Raw genomic sequence first — 21406 nt, 5'->3', positions numbered from 1 at the left:
GACCAAACCAACTTTTGTTAGCTTGTGTGAAAGTCGATTTTAAGGTTTGATCTAAGGTTTTAAATAAACACATTATTTTAACCTATTCATTTATTTATATTGGAATACATGTTTTTTTCGTATTAAATGGCTGCTATGAAATGCAATATTATTCTGATGTTTGTATGATGTATTTTGTATTAGGGTCATCAATAAAGCATGGTATACTCATTTCACATTAATGGAAAAAATATAACCTGACTCGGTATCACGATGTAGTACATAACAATATATGTTAAATTCGGTGGCATGTAGTATGCAAATACAAATCCAGTGACAGTGAAAAATGGTTGTCATTTCTATGGAGTCTATAATTACGTATTGTAGTTATAAGACAGCGCCACCTAATTCTAGTTATGTATTACTGGTTCTACAAAGTCACTGACAGTCGGGCGCCCTCGTTCACGATACACTGTGTATGCAAATATTCGAGCTTGTAAAACAGTAATGACAAATAAATAAAAAAAATATTTTAAAATATGATATTGACAGATTATTGTTCGTACTAGCTTTACTCAATAAAACATTAATAACAGAAACCGTCACTTTATCAAGTGGATGGACACAATATATGAAACTTACACAGTTCACTTGAGCGTTGGTAATGTACATGCTTTAGTACACGTAGGTAGGTACTTTACATAATATATAGTCAGACTAGAAGTAGGTAATGAATGTTAAAAACTACCGTTAAGGTCAATGGTCATGTGGACCTAGTACGTTTACAGCTATTTGAATATGTCTCGACACGAGTAGATAGGAATGGAATGTGCGCTACGAAGGGAACGGTCCGGTAAATATAGCATTGATACAACACTGAGTGGAGATCAAAGTGCGCCAGTCCATGGGTATGAATGATTGCTCCTACTAATAAAGATTCAAACTTTTAAAGTATTCAATGTGTTTAGAACTCCACACTTGTTTTCAATGGATATCAAAATAATATAGTAAATTGGATATAATGTTTTAAAAATATGGTGTAATTTTGCCCGTACATATACATACAAGTATAGCAACGTAGTATGCTATTAATATTGTCCTTGATGCCTAACAACCAACGTTAACATATTATCTCCTCGCATATAATTAGGGGTGGAACCGTTTACGGTAGATCTCATTTCTTCTGATTATTGCTTTGCCAATAACTTACTTGTTGTATGTACTGACATTTTTTTTAGTTTAATGTATTTGTGACGTTGAGCTCCAACAGTTAAATAAAGGCGACGCTCTTTGTGCAGTTTCGAGGAGAGACGGCAAACTATTAGACAGATAAGTTGACTAATACGCACGTAGTCAACCTGTGACTCGATGAGCGGTAATAGCGGACGAAATAACGAACCTTGGCGTCAGAATTAATGTAATTTAGAGGTTTTCGTAGGTATGCAGACGTCTGAAATTGTTACAAAGATAGGGTCGTATAAAACAAATGTATAATATATAATTATATAATATATAATGTGATGCATGTTATGGCAGTCATGCACCATACAAAGACGTGGCTCCGACTTACATTGGCGTGACGTTGTGAGAAGTAAATTTATAGCAACTTGCAATATGCCGCTTTACATTTTTAAACACTGACGCACGCTACGCTGTATGATTCGGCTATGGTACTACTCCAGTTTAAATCCAAGACATATACTATATACGAGATACATGTTTTATTTGACTGAAATTATAATTTTCAAGTAGAACGCAAATAGGCTTGTTTTTCCACGTTTCTCCATTGTATGAATTTATTGACCTGTAAAGTCCTTATTGAATGCACTTGCATAACAATGTAGAGGGGTGTACATTTCAACTTTATTTACACAAACCTAATTTGGTTGAAATCCTGTGTCGACTTCTGCAACGTTTGACCTCGTCACAATGTGGGTCAACCTCGCATTGCATTTGAGCTGAGGCAATGGTGCTGGACATTATGATCAATAATAGTGACGTCACGTTTGTTTAGTTTGTTTTAGGATCAATTATTTGCTAGTTCGTTAATTGTTAACTAACTACTAATGTTTTACTATGATACGCACAGCAACACTGCAGTGAAGGTAGCCATATTATATAGGTGTGTCGCAGAGTCGTTCTAACCAGAAGTCTGGTATTTTGGCGGCTTTCTTTTACCTGAACACTCGGATCTTTGGTAAAAATTTACCTACCTCATTTCGTGAGTGGACTAATGTTAAATGTAGTCGGTAGCTACGCGATATATACTGTTATCTAAAGAAAGAAATCATTAGCCGCGGGTGGCCGGTGTGTGGCGGCGTCAGAGGTAAGTTATAATGCATTAACTGTATGTGCTCCATTGTTATAACGCCATTCTATAACATTGTGTATAAGAGTATGAAGTAAATGAGGAAGTAATATCACATGCCATGCCAATAATACGGAGGTTGTCTTGTACACGTATATTTTAGGTTTCGTTTTAAATCTCCGGTTTGAATTTTATATCTGTATCAAAGTATTATACTGTATATGACCCAGCTAATAAGTTCGACAAAAACACTTCCTTCTGAATCACGTGACTGGGTTGCGCAGTTGCTTATATTTGAATAAGTAGTTTTGAGTCATCCGGCTCACTGTTATTTCAATGCCAGACATTACAGTCAAATAACTCAATGTTTTATCATATAATTGTAGATCAGAATGGAGGTTTTGAGAAGCAGTTGCTGTCATATTTTCAGTTGTAAGTAAATTAAATAACATCAGTGTATACTTGATAAAGTTATAATGTCCTGAACTCATTTAGTGAGTGGAGTGTCACTTCATTGTTATTTGGGATTTTATTTATATAACCCCTTATTTCCTCCACTTCGATTCGACATTAATTAAATTTGAAAAGGTACATCATTTAATTTGTAAATTCAAATCTGCAATATCAAGTAATATGCACTCGAGTCGGGACATTTCAGTTTACATTCAATTACAGAATGCTAGGGTTAATATTAAAAAAAGAACACTCTGAACACATTTAGTTGAGTGGAGGGTCACAGCCTGATTCGCCGTGCGGAAATGTCTTGAGGTAATTAGACTACGCGAAAGTCTTTGAAATTTGTTTCATTGATTTTTAAAAATACAACAAAATAATCGAAAGATTGAAAAACAAAAACAAATGCCAATTATTTCGAAAAAATACATATTAAATTTGTATTCCTATTAGACAATACATAATACATGTTTATATATCCAGTATTTGTAACATTATGATATTTTATCAGTCGAGAGATGTTTGAACTATTAATAGTGTCAAGCCGTATAATCAAATGCATCATTATAATTTTGAATTAGATATAGTATTTGAAATACTTACATTATTAACATACATATTTTCTTTGATAACGTGAACATATTGTTGTTTCTAGGTAATCAATTTATATATCTGCTCCTACTAGTTCTTTTAGCACGACAAGGTATGTGGACATTAAATTCTACCATTTCCTTATTCTTATTACTCTGAGTTGTCAAATTAGAGATATAGTCTGTGAGTCTGACCAAGCATGCGTTCATGGTCTATGTCCGATATCACAATGCACAATTAGTACAAACCAAATAAAATAGTCATAACGTTAAATCATATCAACCTTTCGCTTCTCGTGAATGCAAGAACTGAATTCAATAAAACATCGTATATATATATATATATATATATATATATATATATATATATATATATATATATATATATATATATATATATATATATATATCACGCATGGTGATTATCCACCCATGTAATTTTCTTTCCCAAATTGATTCAAATTATACTATACAATATTATTGTATTACTATTCTTCTGTCCTTCCTCGTTTCCGTTTTTGTTCAAGGTTAGTACACAAACTGACATATATATATTAATGTACATATGCGCATCGAAGTTAGTCTTGAACTTAAACTTATTTACTGTTTTTTTAATATGTTTACCCGGTTTCACATATGGTGTACATAATGCAAATATAAATATTTTATACAATATTTGAAATGGAAAAGTGTGCGATTGAAGTATCTGTTGTGTTTTTAAAGGTGTAAAATCCAAAATTGAATGTTTTATGGTCCTTCCTTTTTTAGACCAATATGTAAATATGTACATAAGTGCGAGGCACTGTACATCACGTCTACTATGTTTGTTTAACAAAAAATCTGTTTGTTCACCTTACTATCACTCAAATACCCAGAATAACATGGACCAAGGATCTCTAAAAATCTGAGTTTATATTTAAAAGAAGATCAGAGGTTATTATATACGTAGACAGAATGCCCATACAGAATTAAATTCATATAATGGTCAGCGTAAACAAATTGCGCAATAATATATTTTAAGTAGTCAAGTGAATTGTGAGGTTATGATTTTTTCCCTCAATTATAAATTTCCCCAATTGGATTTCAAAAGGATTACTATTGATTTAACTATAAAAATGGTATGTCTCTGTCTAGTAACCTATTCTTGTTCCAGGTTATTTGTAGAATAATTATTTTGTATATATAAAGAGGTGACCATCCCTTCTAGACCACTGTGCGTTATAAAAATTACATCGTGTGATATTCAACCGTATATAGATGATTTATTGATAGATGACTCTATATTGTACTTTATATATTCAAAGATTCCCAAAATAATTCTGCTTGTATTAGGCTCCTTCCTTGTAAGTTATAGTGTAATATGTATGGTGGGCGTATAATAATATTTTACACGGGTGGCTAAATTGGTAATTTATTTATTTATTTGCGCATTAATTTGCTGTTACAAATACAACACTACAAATATAATATCAATACCGCCCGTTTTGTCCTTCAGAAAGTGTCTCAAAATTTAAATATTGCAAAATAAGCAGCCCTAATCTTTGATATAAATTATGAACACAGAATAGGGAACTATGGGTGATCAATCATGTGTGTGTTATTTGTCACGATAATAAATATTACATATTACAGAATAAACCCCTTTGACTCCTTGAGCTTTTCCACGTTTATGGCAATAAGCGGGGTCACTGCGCCCTCATCGACGGAGTGATAGAATTATCTGTACATGATAATAAATAAATAAATAAATACATCTTTTGTGACCCTGTTTTGTTGCAGGGTTGGCTAACTAGTATACGCCTCGCCATCCTCCCTTCTGTCTCATTCATCGTCTCTTAATCGTGGCATAGCATTTCAAAATTTAAAATGTGGGGCAATTTTGCGATTTCGGTGTATGTAATAGCCTCTCACAGCCGCCCTAATCAAAAGTGTAAAAATAGATCTTGGGACAATCAGTTAGTTTTCGATGAGTGGGTAAATTTAAAGTAAAAAAATGATGAGCGTATTTTTTTAATAAACTTATATAATAAATTATCGACATTCGCCATGAAATAACGTTAAAATTGATCACTTGATTGGTTGCAACTTCCGTCTAATTTTGGGCGTGTCATGTCCAATCGTGGGTGTTTTTCCTAGTACGAGACGGTTCGCCTTGAATCCGCGTTACGTAAAAAACACATCACATCGTGATTTAATTAATTATTGCAAATTATTCCGGAGAACGCCCACTTGCCTAACTGCCGATTGTACGGTTTTATGAACGATCCTGTTAAAGATGAAAGAATTTGAATTCATGATAGGCGGAATATTAAATGAAATATATTTCAAATCAAAATTTAGCAACATTATTAATGATATTATAGAAGTATACACCCTAAAACAATATAGTAATTGAACCAACACTCCATCACACCCAATACCCCCCCCCCCATGGATGCCCATAGTCCATGGAATGCATTCGCATCTCACTTAATTTTCCTTTACAATTTCACTTTCAAATCTGGCATCAGTATCTCCTCGCAACAATAAATGTTTTAAAACCAAATGTTAAACTTGAAAATGGGCGCGTATCACCGTAACGCTTAAAGGGGTAAAATGTGTCACGATCGCTATTTGTCACGCCTTAAATTGGCTTACTAACCACGTTCATGCAACGAAATGATTGTTAACTTCATTCGCCAGAAGTACAAAAAGAGATAAAAGGGGTGTAATCATGTTTGCATTGGTGAGACCATAGAACATCACAAAAAGTAAAGGTTGTGTTATGCGATATGTGATATCAATTACAATCGTCCAAAATGTTTCGACACTTAATTTTATTGTCACACCTTCATGTGTGGTATTTTGGAATGTGTTTATCGAGCTTTATATATTCATTCTACGTATTAGTGAAAATGTTGATGAAACGGTAATTCAGTTGTCGAAAACAGCTGTATTAATATGGTATTATCACACCATTCATTAGGAGAACCACAGTCTTGTACCTTTGAACTTGACACTGGTTTTGAAGCCGAGTATGAAGAGGAACCTATAGGTAAGACATTTTTAAGTGTCTTAGCAATAATAAACGCCACTGAAACCCGTTCTTGTAGCATTGTCAAAAGATGGCACTTGGTATCCATCCGTTACACATATTGGTCACTTGCTCTATTGTATTCTTTTTAACCATGATTTGTGCCACGTAACAGTCACACTTGAGTGTCAGCCGTAATTTGCAGTGTCAAAACTCCAGAGTGTGATGGACGAGGTTCCTGTTTTGTTGCAAAACCTGCAAAACCTTGTTCAGCGACACACTTTTAACTGATTGTTGTGTCAATTCATGATTGTGAAATATTCATGTTTATCAGTAAATCAATTAACTGCTTCTTTATGTTTGGTCAATATTGTAAAATTCATGCATATGTTAGCTGTTAATAATATATTCCATGATTCACGCGATTGTAATCACGTTGTTTTAAGGAACTGAATATTCTGTTTTCTACAGCGGCCGTAATGCAAGTTCTTTATTATTCTAACGAACATTATTTTTTCAGGAACTATTATTTATGACTTGTTAAATGTCAGCAGCGATGCTACCTCATTTGAAATATTAGATGGTACTGATTATAACGAATTGTTTGTCATTAACGGCACATATGTTGAGTGGGGAAAGGTGTACGATCTGGAAAATAATGTAAGTTTGAACACTCCAATTATGAATTATACAGAATATGATCTATATCGATAGCAGTATATCTTCGCTCTAGTGATGCAGTGGGACTTCTTATGTTGCTCATTTTAGAAAGGCTTTATTTATTACTTTGATCATCATCAGTGTTGGTTAATCAGCATATGACACCCTCCCTAATGCATTCCAAAGATTCTCTGTATAGCTACGGTATAAGCAAAGTATGCATGAAGGCATACTGATGATCTTATGGATGAGTGGTAGCAGAGGTCGAATACAATCCTGTACTGCCTGATTACATATTTCTGGTTTTTTTTTGTAAAAATCTTTATTATTATATTTCTTACTCCGTTTGTAGTAATAATTTAATAAGAGATATAACCCAAATCAGCCAACGGAAAAGGAAATTCGCGAATGTTTTCGTTCAGTGACTAGATTATTTAAGTGGCATTAATGTAAAATAGTAATATATCACTTGAGCGGTCATAATAAAAAAAAAATATTCTAATTGATTGGGTATTGATCTTTACAACAAAAGTCATTTCGTTCGAGCAATTTTCGAGGAAATTTTAAGTGTAACAGCATATACACATACAAATATTTGTATATACAAATGATGATTTATAAAGAATGAAGTGTCGCTGTGAAATCGAAACCAGAGAATTCGCCGGCCTTTCCAAGAAATAACTGGAGATATTAGTAAGAATATGGTCGATAACTCTTTGGGAATCTGAGGTGGCTCGAGTTGGAGTATTAATTATTTGTGCAAAATTATAACTGTTCAAAAGTTCAATATATCTGCCAATTGTTGAACCGTTCACGCTGGTATCAATGTTCATGTCCCCTAATGTGATACAGTTTTTGAGGAAATATAGTCAAGACATAGTATGATTCATCACGTGGGTTGGCTATCAATTTTTATTTTTATTCAAACAGAAAGTTTTTTTTATATTTGGTTTGTATTTTGTGGCAAATGGAGAATTTGTGACTTATAAATTCTTTAAACACTAAACTTACTATGCTGCATATAACATGTATATAGTACATTATGTTATGGTTTTGTGGCATAAGGGAGTGTGTCTGCTTACAGTGGGAAGGCGCATTTGTCGTGTTGTGTTTTTGAATCTTAAGTTTCATCGTTAGATGCAATTAGGTGATATTCACTGCATGGTGGACGCATTTGTTCCCGAGGAAGTTCGTAAGTTGGTGTTCACGTCATCAGTATACTAGGTTTATTTGAGTGTAGAATTATACTCTACACGTTGTTTGTGATGTTGGGTATTTAAAATGCGCATGTTCATCTATTCATTGTGCAGGCGTTATTTCAAGATGGCTTTTTCGAGGACGTGTGACCGCGTTTACCGATTTGCAAGTTTCATATTAATATATTTGTGTTTGTGCCTCCTGTAAGTTCAAGATTATCAATTTGTTTACAGTGTGACGAAGACCAATTTACCTTGAAAATTGGTTGTCAGCCCAACCCGGTAAGTTTAAATAAATGAATTCCATTTGTTATGTTTTAGCCGCTGGTGCCCCTTATATATTGACACATGTTTCTTCGCTACTCGCTAGTTCCCAACATGCATGGGAAGAGTCGATCATTATGATGTTATTCTCACTTGTAACTTGATGCAAATGATTGTACAACAAACACGTATATGATTTTACAATATCTTTCTAGTTCCTGTTGAATATGTGGCACATTTTATATTATTATTGTGTGAGTTTACATAAAAACTATAGATATTAGCGTAAATTAATGAACGATTCCATTTGTGTCGTGTTGGTTCTGTTTCTTTTTTAGTCAAACGAATATACTTTGATTATTGACATATATGACGTCAACGATATTCCTCCTGTATTTAACAAAGACATTTATTTTACCAAATTAAACGAGGTAAGGTGCAATCAGTCTGTTTGTAAGATAATATAACAGGTATCTCCTATGACAATCATACGTTGTCGGAAATCACGAGCATGATACTTTGAATTGATTTTTTCAAATTGAGTATTCTATTGGTAGTCTGGATTAGGATGGTAGCTTAAAATTCCAGACCAAGACGTAGTTTAACACTGTAGTGCAAAAGTGGTAGTTTGACAGTTCATGGTCAAGGGGTTCATGCTGCATCGGTAGACTGGAGAATACCACTCCCTTCCGGTCAGTGCTAACAGATATTTTTAGATCAATCATATATCATTTCATGATATAACCACGTAGTAAAGTAGTAGGTTGTTGATGTAAACAACCAATGTGATTGACAAAGTATTGAGTCCTTTAAGTACGTGTTAGGGCGTCCACGTAACAATCGATAAATACTTATACAAAAATGTATATCACTGACTTGTATTTGTATTTACCGTAATATTTATCATTTCAGATGACACCGGTTGATACACTCGTATTCGGCGATTTTAGCGCAGTAGATGGTGATTGTACAAAAACCATTCTTCTATATTTCATTGAAGAGGTACGATGTGTTTCTGCTATAGATACGATATTCAGTGTTGATAACAATTCTTTCAGTCAATGAAATATACTTGCACAAGAAAGCTGTATTTAATTGTATTGATTGTATTTAAAGGGACCAGGTTCAAATCATTTTACAATCCCTGCAAGATCAAATACTGAGATTTTCCTGGCCGAGCCTCTCGATTACGAGCTTGATAGATTTTACAATCTTACTTTGATTGTATATGATGACAACGTGAGTATAATTTACATACTGATGAATCGTGTGTTTATAATTATTTATTTAACATCTTCAAGGAAACATTAGTTTGATTGCAGAAAATATAATATGTATTTAGACACCTTTTTGTAGACTACATTCATGTTTGAAATTCATTTTTATATTTGGTTGATTATGTGGGCCACTCATAAATAGTATATTACCAAAAATAACATTCCACCCAATATTGCGTGTGGTAGCCGACATCGCGTAAGACAGCTACTAATATCAAACCTTGGTAATTTAATTAGATGTTTGTTCGTATTTGTATATTCTTGACTACTGCAGACAAATTGTCTTATTTCCTTTAGTTTGCCATGCTTTAAAATACACATAAACGTGCCGGTTGTGCCGGTTTGTTGCTTTTAAAAATAGTATTCATTTATGAATAAAGTGGCGAATGTAGATTTAGTCTGATCATGCGTGGAGTTGATGTTGTTTGGTGATCTGAATTATTTATCAGCACATTTTTCTTTACAGGGAGGTACATCTGCATTGAATGATACCGCCACATTATACATCCAGGTCGATGATGCAGATGACTTGAGTCCAGCATTTCAGGATATCATTTACACTGATAGTGTGTATGAAAATTTCACTGGTCCGCTAAATGTGAATATAGATGCTTTTGATTTAGATTTTGGAATAAATGAGCCAGTATACTATAGCTTTGCAGGTAACGAACACTTATTGTCTTTAACAACAAATAATTCTGCAAACCACTAGAAGTCAGCTCGTTGCGGAATGTATAAGCTGATTTGATTTATGTATAGACACAGTATCTATTTGCTAAGTATCAATCGTTGACATTAGTGCTTTTATTGCAGACCCCGACAGAGAGAATACAACAATATTTGAAACAGAGTACTTCCACATTGATACCATCACTGGCGTGTTAACTGTGATCAAAGAACTCGACAGAGAAGCTACGCAGACTGGTACGATTACGGAAGTTTTGAGGGTATGAGTTATCTACAGCACAACTAATTTAACACAGTAATAAAAATCTTACCATAGAACATTTAAAATATTTACTTCCAAAACATAGTTTAAAAATCCTTATAATATCTGTTAATTCTGTTCCATTTAACATTAACATTAGAATATGAGGTAACAGTTATACCTCCTTCATTGATCCAATAGTTAAATTGCAGGAACGCTTAATTGTCCCAGGCTTACGTCAACACGTCCCATGGGAACTATACCTTACCTTACTCACACTGCAGACAAAAATTCGACTTTAATCAATAACACTACTATGTGAATACCTGGAACAAGGAGTGGGAAAGCCACGAACCGGACAACAAAACTTATTTTGCCCCTCAAATTAGGTTTCTTTTTCTTCCGTCATAAAGTTTACAGTTAAACATTCCATGGTTATATAGGTCAGGTCATAGTCCCTGGAGGGACTGTGGTTAGGTACACTATTTAATTGGCAAAAGCAAGTCTCGTGACAATCTCGCTCGCGCCAAGATATCGGCGGCCATTTGCGTCAAAGATATACCCAACGATATTTTCCTGAAATACTAAAAAGTGAAACCATTATTGCTACAATTTGCTCGTAGTTTTTCCTAACTCTCCAAATTCAATACAATTTGTTACGCTAAATTAAAACAGTTCACAACTTTGTCATATTTGCACAATGTCAGAGCAATAATCATGTCATCATCTTGTACATGTACGAATGTGTCCTACATGTCATAGGGGGAAAAGTTTTCAAGCTTTAAACAATATCTAAGCTTGTTTGGCGAATCATTGAAGCTAGTATATTGAAGCTCACAGTTTAAATTTTCACTTAATAACATATTGGCACAACATAGAATCATGTTTGTTTGACCGATTTGTTGCCAATTTAATAATATTTGATTTCCGATTTCTATCAATTCTTAGTATCGTCGATATCAGACATTTGGTTAGCTAGCTGGAATACATCCTTGACTCAACCATTCTTTGTTCACTCAATCACTTTTTGTGACCTTTGTTAGATTGCAAAATAAAGGTCACAATAACCCATTGTGAGTTGAGGCAATAACGTGACTCATTCAATGCAATATACTATTACTTTATATATACATTGTTCAAATAAATTTGTTGCAACAAGTTATGCTGTTTTTCAGACTTCTCAAAATGATACTCGTGATTACCATATATATACATATCGAGATGGCTATGCTACTGTGGTAGTAACAGTACTTGATGTCAACGATAATGCTCCTATTATGAGTTCTCCTATATATTATGGTGAAGTTGCTGAACATTCGCTACAGGATACAATTGTGTGCGAAGTTAGCGCTACAGATATAGACGAAGTACGTATACTATACGATTGGCAAATTATTGAATACTGAGCATACTTCAACTTGTAATAATTCATTGTATTTCTTCTGCTGATCTTAATGGGCCTGATTTATTGGATTGTTTGATATATGCGGGAAGAAACAAACACAGAAATCTGAAAAATGTGCTTTCTAATTCCCTCTATTTCAGGGTGAGAATGCCGTTTTTGAATTTGTCGTAGAATCTGACTTTGCTTACGGGAACACATTTTATGTAGATGATCCTATCTCCATAACACCGACCATTGCTATTAGTTTTATTCGTGTTAATGATCCTGCATATTTGGATGCCGAAAATATCTCAGGAACCCTGGATATCAAGGTAAACATGCCCATGTCATAAATTTTTGCAGTATTGCAAGCAATACACTTATAATAGTATCCAGATTGTCTAATAATTTCATTGAAGTTTGCATCCACAGTCTATTTATTCAATTACAATATATATAAAAAGAAGTAAAAGACTTGAACGAACGTGTATTATTATTTCGCATTGTAGATGTTGCATTGTCTAAGAACCGTGACTCTTTTATTACAAAAAAGTGATAATTAAAAACAGGGACGTATAAATCCTGTCTGAGAAAATCCAACTTCTTTTGTGCAACGTGGATTATAATCTCTAGTACATTTAATCCCATTAATGAATATAACTGGCTGATTTAACATCTGAAATAGTTTAAGTTGTTACTTGTTCACGCTTTTTGTATGTTCGATAAGTTATGCTGTGTCAATATTCATATTTGTCGCAGAATAACAGGTGGACGGGACTGTATCGGTTCTAATTATGGGAATAAATTCACTTGTTATAATGGCAAAACGTTTGGCAGGTCATTGTTTTCTCTTAGGCAATATCGTTTCCTTGTAGAGAAAACTGTTCCTTTCTGTTTCTCATAGTATTCTAATCACAAAGTTGGCCCATTTGGTGTAGCTACGCCCTGGCAGCATAGTTTGGCTAATAGCACAGGAGACGATGTAACATTGGTTTTGCTGTCAGTCTTCCTAAAGTATTAATTGAGTAGGGGATTATAAAAAAAGGTTACCTGAAAGAAATACCGACAGATGAACACCCCTGTTTCCTAGGCCTACGCTGCAAAGCATAGTTTATTTAATGTGTTTGTATAATGATTTACTGCACAGGTGTACGCGATTGAAACAGATACGCCTGAAAAACGGAGAAGTGAATATTCCACTGTGTCGATCACTGTTCTCGATATCAACGACAACTCACCGCAATTCACAGGAGAGCCATATAGTGCAAGTGTCAGTGAAGACATCACAGAAGAAACATTTCTAATAACGGTAACTATTCATGTACAATAGCATGCGTAGTATGAATGTGTTATGCGGTATACTATATTTTCTGCTCAATCTGACAATCATTAAAACTGGAAATGTTGACATCATTGTGCGTAATATAACAAACATTGCTTCTCTTTGTTTGATCGATTGTTGTGTTTCAGGTCGAAGCTGTGGATGACGATCAAGATGCTAATAACTACGAAGTAGAATACAGTATATGGGGAGTGACTGATAGCGGAATGGACAATTTTAGAATCGACAACAGTACTGGAGAACTGTATATAAATAATGATAATGGGTTATTAGACGCCGAAACTGTTGATAATTATGTTGTTATTGTCATGGCAACCGACAAAGGGGATATTCCAAGGTATGTGTATTTCAAGATTGTATTGCAAAATGTATAAAGGTATTTGAATTCGTAATGTTGGTGCATTGAGAAAACTGGTTGTTAGCTGATAGATAATAAATAAAAAATGTTTATAGAATATGAGATATATAAGAGTTTCAATCGATTCGTTGTTTAGAGTGCCTCTTTAGTATACCAACTATCCACCGTCCTAGCTAATTAATCATTTAATTCGGATATGACTTGATTGTATTATAGATCCAATCTTGCAGAAGTGTTTGTCGATATCAGCAATGTCAATGAAGAAGTGCCCATCTTTCTTAATGACCCGTACAATGCAAGCATCAGTGAGGGCGCTCTGATCGGTGCATCGGTGTATCAAGCAACGGTTAGTATCAAGTATTGTGGTTGATTGCGAATTCAATTCCGTATATGTATTTCACTACGAGTTTTGACTGATATAAGCTATTTACTCAAACTTTTGGCCTTTCATCCAACATCACATGTTATTTAATTTTACTAGGCTGTCGATGCAGATGGTGATAATCTCACTTTTACATTTGAGGATGGTTTATCAGAGACGACTGATGGACTCTTTCACATTTCATCATCCACGTGAGTAATGGAACACTTTAACATTACTTAAGACTTTTTATACTTTTAATTTCCCTACACATATCTAACTATATGTTTCAATACACATTATAGCAACATTCCAGTTTAGATCAATGCACTAAACAATTTTAGAATAAAATGTAACGAAACTAATTTAACATACTAGCTAAAAAAGATGTCATGTATTGTTTAAACAATAGTTGACTAATTAAGAGAATTTGCAGAATGTTTAATATGATGATAGGCAACATTGTTATTATATGGGAAGTATTTGTTTGTTACAGAAAATACATTATTATAGTCAATACTGCAGCGATTATATTTCTTATTAATTAGAAGTATAATTCCACTAACCCGACAAATGTGCTAGGAATTAGAAAGTGAATTACCGGAGTGCATTGTTTACGCATAGTGTTTGTTTTCGAGCTTGTAATTGCAATAAAAATATAACTGGTATGTAATTACAGGGGCGAGGTTTCTCTAATAGACTTACTAGACCGGGAGAATAAGACCCACCACAATTTAACGTTATGTGTACGTGATGAGAATCCAAATCACGTACGTATTATCATTTTCAATTCTATTATATATAACAATTCGGGTCTTGTGACTTTTAAGCTATCATCACATTGGCTACTCAGTCCAGACACCTAACATTCTAACCAATCAGTAAATATGTACAAGTTGTAAAACGTGCACAAGCTTTAGTCTTGAACATACGTCGTTTTTTTCTCGTTATAGTTTAGTAGATCTGTGGCATGTATTTATTTTCAGAATGACACAACCTTCCTCTTAGTCACAGTTACTGACGTTAATGACAATAACCCTGTAATTACTGCGAACGACTCCAGTGTAATGATTCTAGAGGAGGAAGCAGGAGGTGTAATGATTACGTACGTGACGGTATGTGATACACAATTATTTCAATTTGCTGGTATTCTTATTAACATATTTATTATTCATATCCATTACTATGAATCTTAATTTATTACCGTTCCATGTGACAAATACAAACAAACAAATTTGTATCATTTTGTTTTGTTTTACAGGCGACAGACGAAGACGACGGAACAAATGCAGAATGGACCTATACAATTGTTGACAGACTGTCTAAGTGAGTATATTACCTTGCCTAAATGGGTAAATGTATGTACTATTAATTTATTATAGCTACTATGTTTTGGTGCGCATGCTTCGAGTGTGAAACCACTCAAGGCGCTCAGTGATAAAAAAACGAAAGATCACAGTCTTTACGACACTTGGTGAGAACCAGCTGGTGATTGCTGTGAACAAAAAAGCAACCTAACGAGAAGTATTGCAATATAGCTCATTGTTTTCTAAACAGAATATAAATATTTATAGTACAAATATTTGTAATGGTAAGCTGATACCAATATTGATACTTTGTTAGCAAAACAGTGTGCTGTTTTTATGCAATAACCCCCCCCCCCCACACACACACACACACTCACCGAAGGCGGGTATACCACGAGATATTGTACAATTCACGACATTCACGACATATATGGAGTGAATTCATTAGTTACCTGTTGACCTCCGAATAGACGGATAAGAACATGCGCTCGGATTTCATTTCAGTGAGTTCACTGTTGATGGCACAAACGGTGAAGTGACAACTCTAAGACCGCTTGACAGAGAAGAACAGGATACGTATGAAGTGTATACTTCAGCTGTAGATCATGGTGAAAGCCCTCGTTCCGGACATACTTATGTAACAGTTACACTTATCGATATCAACGACAATCCACCAGTGTTTGAATCAGATTCATATAAAGCAACTGTACCGGAGCAGACATCAGACATTTTTGTCATTACTGTGAAGGTAATTATATGTATACTCGTCGATACATAAGTATTACCAATGATTTATAAGATGGTATATCTAACTTTGATGTCTATGTACAGTGACATATCTCTGCGTGTTTTTGAGGACGAAGCACTTCTTGTGAATATGTACTAGGATGCTAGCAACACAGTCCCTGATAAACATTTACCAGGTCACTCTGCATTTGCATTTGTCATGCGATTTTGTAAGTGACCTTTGGTTAGTTCTTGTGATATCACATGCATATCCTCTTATTATGAAACCTTGATATTGTATATAGTGTTGTGTATGACTGCCAGTGCCAAAATTGCAAGGTTGTATTTTGGTGTTGTTACTGGTAGTTAGGAAACTTGCGTACATGTGTAGTTTTCTACTTTGCATGCATTTGCATATTCTTTGCATAATTATCCCAAACAGAATTGTGATGATTAACATATTCAGATACACAGTACACAAACTTATTGACATACAAAACTGTTACAACTAAGGTTTCAAGTTTTCAGCAACTTGTCAATTTGATTTAAAAAGTCAGCAATGGCACAGTGGAAATTGCATTGTGGCAGTCACGATAATTGCTGTGGTGGTGTCAGACCAGTGTGACAGTAAAACAAATCACTGTGGGGTACCACCATACTGTTTTTATTCTGGCAACACTGATGTCACTTTAATTTGGCAAGGGATCTGTTGTATGGTTAATAAATAATATGATATCTGTATCAGTGAAATCCACTGTTTCCCTTACCTACCTACATACATGCATATATATGTGTAGTGTAAACTTTGTGGCATTTTTGGTAACGCTATCCAGTATATATGATTGGTGCCTGTCTGTCAGTGTACATCAATACATACATATTATATTCATATCACTTAGGCTAATGACATTGATGCAGATGAAAATGCTGTTGTGAGATACGCCGTTGTTAGTGAACATGGTACAGACTATGAATACTTTGATGTGGATAAGACCACTGGTGATGTGTATATTACATCGTTCGTGGCAATAGAGGATGTGGGGGAGAGGCTGACAGTGAAGATAGAAGCTTATAATGAGATACCTTATGCGTCTGATGATATTGTCAATGGTACAACAAATATTACAGTCAAATTAATGGTTTGTTACTTTTACTCGTATCTATAAGCCCCCGCATCTTTGTTTTAATTTTTGTTTGTAATAAGATTATTCAATACCACAATCTAAAAACATCTGTTCAACATTTAACATTTAGTAAATATTTCTTTTGAATACATGCATTAAAAGATGTTGTAGTTGATAAAACATCCTCGCAAACAGAAAAGAAAGACTTTTGCAAAATTTAATGTGTGACACTAATGTGGGTGGTTTCAAAACAACAATAATGATGTAAACTGATGTTTAATTTCGCCTAGCTGCGAGGATTATTAGGTTCAACAAGCACAAATATATGGAATATTTTGAATTGCAACCCTGTATATTGTATATGTGTTACGTTATGTGATGTATACCTACCTGTTAAAGCTTGTCCCACTTACATATTTTTTTCATATTTGGTAGTCTCCATACTCCTGTTACAATGCAATGACTCTAAAAATAATTGTGTGATGTGATGCAACCAATTAAATGGCAAATCCTCATATCTGTAAACAAACATATTCTTTATTTTGATGCAGGTTTTAGATTAGGTTGTGATAACATTGATTTATGCTCAATTGAACATTTTCGGGAAAATGTCACTATCCAAAGTTGACTTAAGTTTGGAATATTTAAATTTCTGTGTTTATTTTCAGCATTTATCCGGTACATGTTCTTGATAGGAAAATGGTTTACAGGTACGAAATCTGCAGCTTTGTGAACTATATTCATGAATCACAGATGGCGGCTGCCTAAATGCACAAAGTGTGGAAAACAATTCATAAATCATGTGTTAAATTGTTGAGCTTCAATTTCATCAGATATATTTCATCAGGGTATTGTCATGAATTTGTTTTCGCGTATCTGTTGATCGACTTATTTAGCTGATTACTAGTGAATGGCTGTGTTATATCTGTCATCATTTAGATTCATGCGAGGTCCTGGACGGAACTAGACTCAGTGATTTGGAACTAATTACGATATAACCGTTGCTATCCGGACCGCTGTTTCTGACAGTTGGGTATTCGCAGTTAGTAATATAGTGGGCGTTTAATAAAAAAATATGACGTATCCAGAGAGAGATAGAGAGATAGAGAGAGAGATAGAGAGATAGAGAGATAGAGAGAGAGAGAGAGAGAGAGAGAGAGAGAGGGAGGGAGGGAGGGAGGGAGGGAGGGAGAGAGAGAGAGAGCAAAACATGAACTGTTAGGGTTACCAGTAATTATATTTTTGGCTATCAGTGTGTACAAAGTGGTTTTAAAGTGCCCTTTTTAATTCATATAAAGATAATAAAACAGAATATCTTTTTTTTAATTCTGTAAATAAATTCCTGTTAAACTGTGGTCACAATGCAGTATGAATGCAATGATTCAGTGAATATATAAGGGTGGGCCTTTTAATGAAAATTGTGTTCGGTCAGAAAATGTCTAAAATTTGGGATTCTGCTCGATCAGGGTTAATACTTGATTTCTTTTAACTTAATTATTAAATTGTAAAAAAAAACGTTGATAAAAGTTTATATATTACAATTATAGTACCCAATATGTACCCAATGTGGTTATGTGTAGTACATTCGCGTCTCCCAACCTCATTTTTATCATCCATTTATCGCATTCGCACTGCACATTTTTTGCACTACATTTTAATATCATTTACATCTAATATGTTATCATACATTTTACCGTTGCTCACTTCGTGTCGGTGGAACGTTTCACAGGGTCACGCATGGTGATAAGTAAGTAATAAGTTGGTCGGTGATATTTGTGTTATTAGTTTCCGGATTTATGTTCAGTGCCTACCCGCGAGTTCATGCATCCATCCGTCGGTCCGTGCGTCAATCTGACATCATTTCTCAGACATGACAGGACCGATTATGTTCTAAGTTGGTAGAGAATCGGGTCATAATCGGAGACATATTCACGTCAATTGTTATTTTCTTTGACTGACTGGAGGTCATTTTGGTCCCAAAAAACTGACAATCAACATGTACGCATGTCATCATCTATTTTTAAGGTATGTTTGGGTCAATTTCGTTAAATATCAACATTGTATTGACAGTGGGTTACTGATGCATGTTAATTTATTTCGCGATCTGATTCCAAATGAATATTTCTTAGGTACACCTTCATGTATTTTGGTCAGATTTGATTTGGCAGTAAATTAGAACTTGTCTTCAACTCTTTATTGGCATGCCTGAGCCGATTCAAACTTGGTATGAACATCACATATGATATGTTTTACCAATGAAAGTCAGTTGGTTTTTGACACAGAGCGGGCAACTGATTACCATGTTGATTTTATTTTCATGTGTACTGTTTTTGGACATGCTATAACTGTTATTGTTGGTCAAAATTATTTCACGTCGTGCCTAGCGAGATTCACAATGATAACAGTATTTCAGGGATTTTGGTAAGGCCAGACTTTTTTTATTCCTTGTTTCTCGAGTTTTCAAAAGGCAATTTTTTTGAGGAGGGCGGAAAAATAAATAAAATTAATTCTTATTTTCCATTAGATTTGTGTGATTCTGAATAAAATTGTAAGTGAGATCATTGATCGGAGAGAAGAAATGAAATAACATTTTATCCTATGTATAACCTTGTTTCTCATCTGCGCGAGACTTCGGTACTTTGATCATGATACTCCCACGAAAATGCAACTTGGATTTGTTATGCGGCGAGCGGTAAAAAAATGAAGATAAAAATAATATTTTTTAGCATTTTTTGCGCTTACAAGTCGGCGGGCGCGAGAAATCACGCTGAAATAAAATTTTATTTTTATTTCATTTTCGGCTCCTGTTCATTCGGCGGGGTCGCGAAACAAGGGATAATAAAAGTCTGGCCTAAATAATTTTAAAATTATGCATCTAAGAGCCATTGTCATTCAAACCTAGGGTTAATTAGAATGACCTGATTTCAGTCTCAATGGACCGAATGTTTTGAAATCTGAAAGGTCTTTTGCAATATACAGTGTTGACTGCATTTAACGGTATTTTTCTTGTCTACCAGAAAAGATATATATATATATATATATATGTATATGATTGAGGCTGCTATTTACTATGACCCATCTATTTGGTACATATGACCACGTCAATGACTAATTGCATCTTTGTATTGTGTCCTTTTAGATTTGGTCATGGCTAAATTTCAATGTAGTGATTAAGAGAGTTATCAATCTTGATTTTCGGAAGAATTTACTTTGTATTCACTTTGTGTATACCTCTATCACATATTTTGTGTGTGGAATGCTTATTCACTGAATTACATTAATGTTGAGGAAGTGGTAATTACCTTCACAATTAAATATGCAACAAAATTGATCATCAGTTTGTTTCAGGTACTGGTATGGTTGAATTAAGGCGTTGCAGCAGAGGAAGATTTATTCTGTGACATGAAGACCAACACATTTATGTACCGATCAACCCAGCTTTGTATGAAAGTTCAAGTTTCAAAGGAAACTTTTCCAACAGAATTTTTTCATCGCAAAATTTTGCTGAAATTTATTGTTGCACTGTTTTGTAACTTTCATTCGATTCATATTGATAAGGAAGCATGGCAGCAGTACAGCACATTGTAATAATATACCGAGAAAAGTAAAAATAAAACAATTTCATGAATAATTGCCGATGACCTAATTGTTCTTGTATATCACCAATATTATTCTTCGTTTGGATAGTATCTTGGTCATATGTATGCATGCACGTATTTCCAATTTAGTAATACATTGAACATCGTGAGACCTTAAATAAGCTTGGTGGGCGTTACCTAGTTTTGAAGATTCAAAATTCAAAGTTCCCTCTACAGTTATCTTGTTTTAGTTACGGATTCATTTGCATGATCTGTATTTTGGTACAATACAATACAAAGCAAAGTAATTTATTTGTAACATTTGTGTTCTGAAGACCAAAACAGCAACATTGGATGCTAAGCTGTAGAATAGTTTGCTTTGCGCGCCTGGAGATAGTTACGCGATTAGAATAGCTTTGGTCAATCCAGCCTCAACATGGGGGGGGGGGCGTCAAACCAATAGTTGGGGAACCTGACACGTTGCATGTTTAAAATATTGTATTAAAGTTCACCAATGTGTTTTGTTTAATAAATGACTTTCCGGCCTTCTTCAAATAA

The 21406-nt window shown here is 34.3% G+C and overlaps 1 protein-coding gene across 4 annotated transcripts; it reads left to right on the top strand.

The window, feature by feature from the left end:
• Positions 1-1911: 1911 nt before the first annotated feature.
• Positions 1912-21406, top strand: LOC144350724 (cadherin EGF LAG seven-pass G-type receptor 2-like). 4 transcript variants are annotated; one of them, XR_014927389.1, is made up of 25 exons: positions 1912-2305; positions 2674-2719; positions 3396-3443; positions 6296-6364; positions 6864-7003; positions 8434-8481; positions 8802-8894; positions 9376-9465; positions 9580-9702; positions 10207-10402; positions 10554-10687; positions 11844-12035; positions 12214-12384; positions 13200-13361; positions 13523-13731; positions 13969-14098; positions 14234-14325; positions 14793-14883; positions 15100-15228; positions 15375-15439; positions 15925-16168; positions 17046-17285; positions 17939-17980; positions 18210-18298; positions 20619-21406. XR_014927389.1 is itself a non-coding variant. In XM_085493530.1 (24 exons), the coding sequence occupies exons 2-23, from the start codon at positions 2680-2682 to the stop codon at positions 17960-17962; spliced, it is 2730 nt and encodes a 909-aa protein (XP_085349656.1). In that variant the 5' UTR covers positions 1912-2305; positions 2674-2679; the 3' UTR covers positions 17963-17980; positions 20619-21406. The 4 variants fall into 4 exon arrangements, 3 of the variants coding, with proteins under 3 accessions (XP_085349656.1, XP_085349657.1, XP_085349655.1); XM_085493530.1 differs by lacking the exon at positions 18210-18298; XM_085493531.1 differs by lacking the exon at positions 18210-18298 and having other exon boundaries at positions 20609-21406.

The sequence above is a fragment of the Saccoglossus kowalevskii genome, chromosome 19, assembly GCF_978046115.1.
Source record: "Saccoglossus kowalevskii chromosome 19, keSacKowa6.1, whole genome shotgun sequence".
Lineage (NCBI taxonomy): Eukaryota > Metazoa > Hemichordata > Enteropneusta > Harrimaniidae > Saccoglossus > Saccoglossus kowalevskii.
This window is presented reverse-complemented; position numbering and strand designations above follow the sequence as displayed.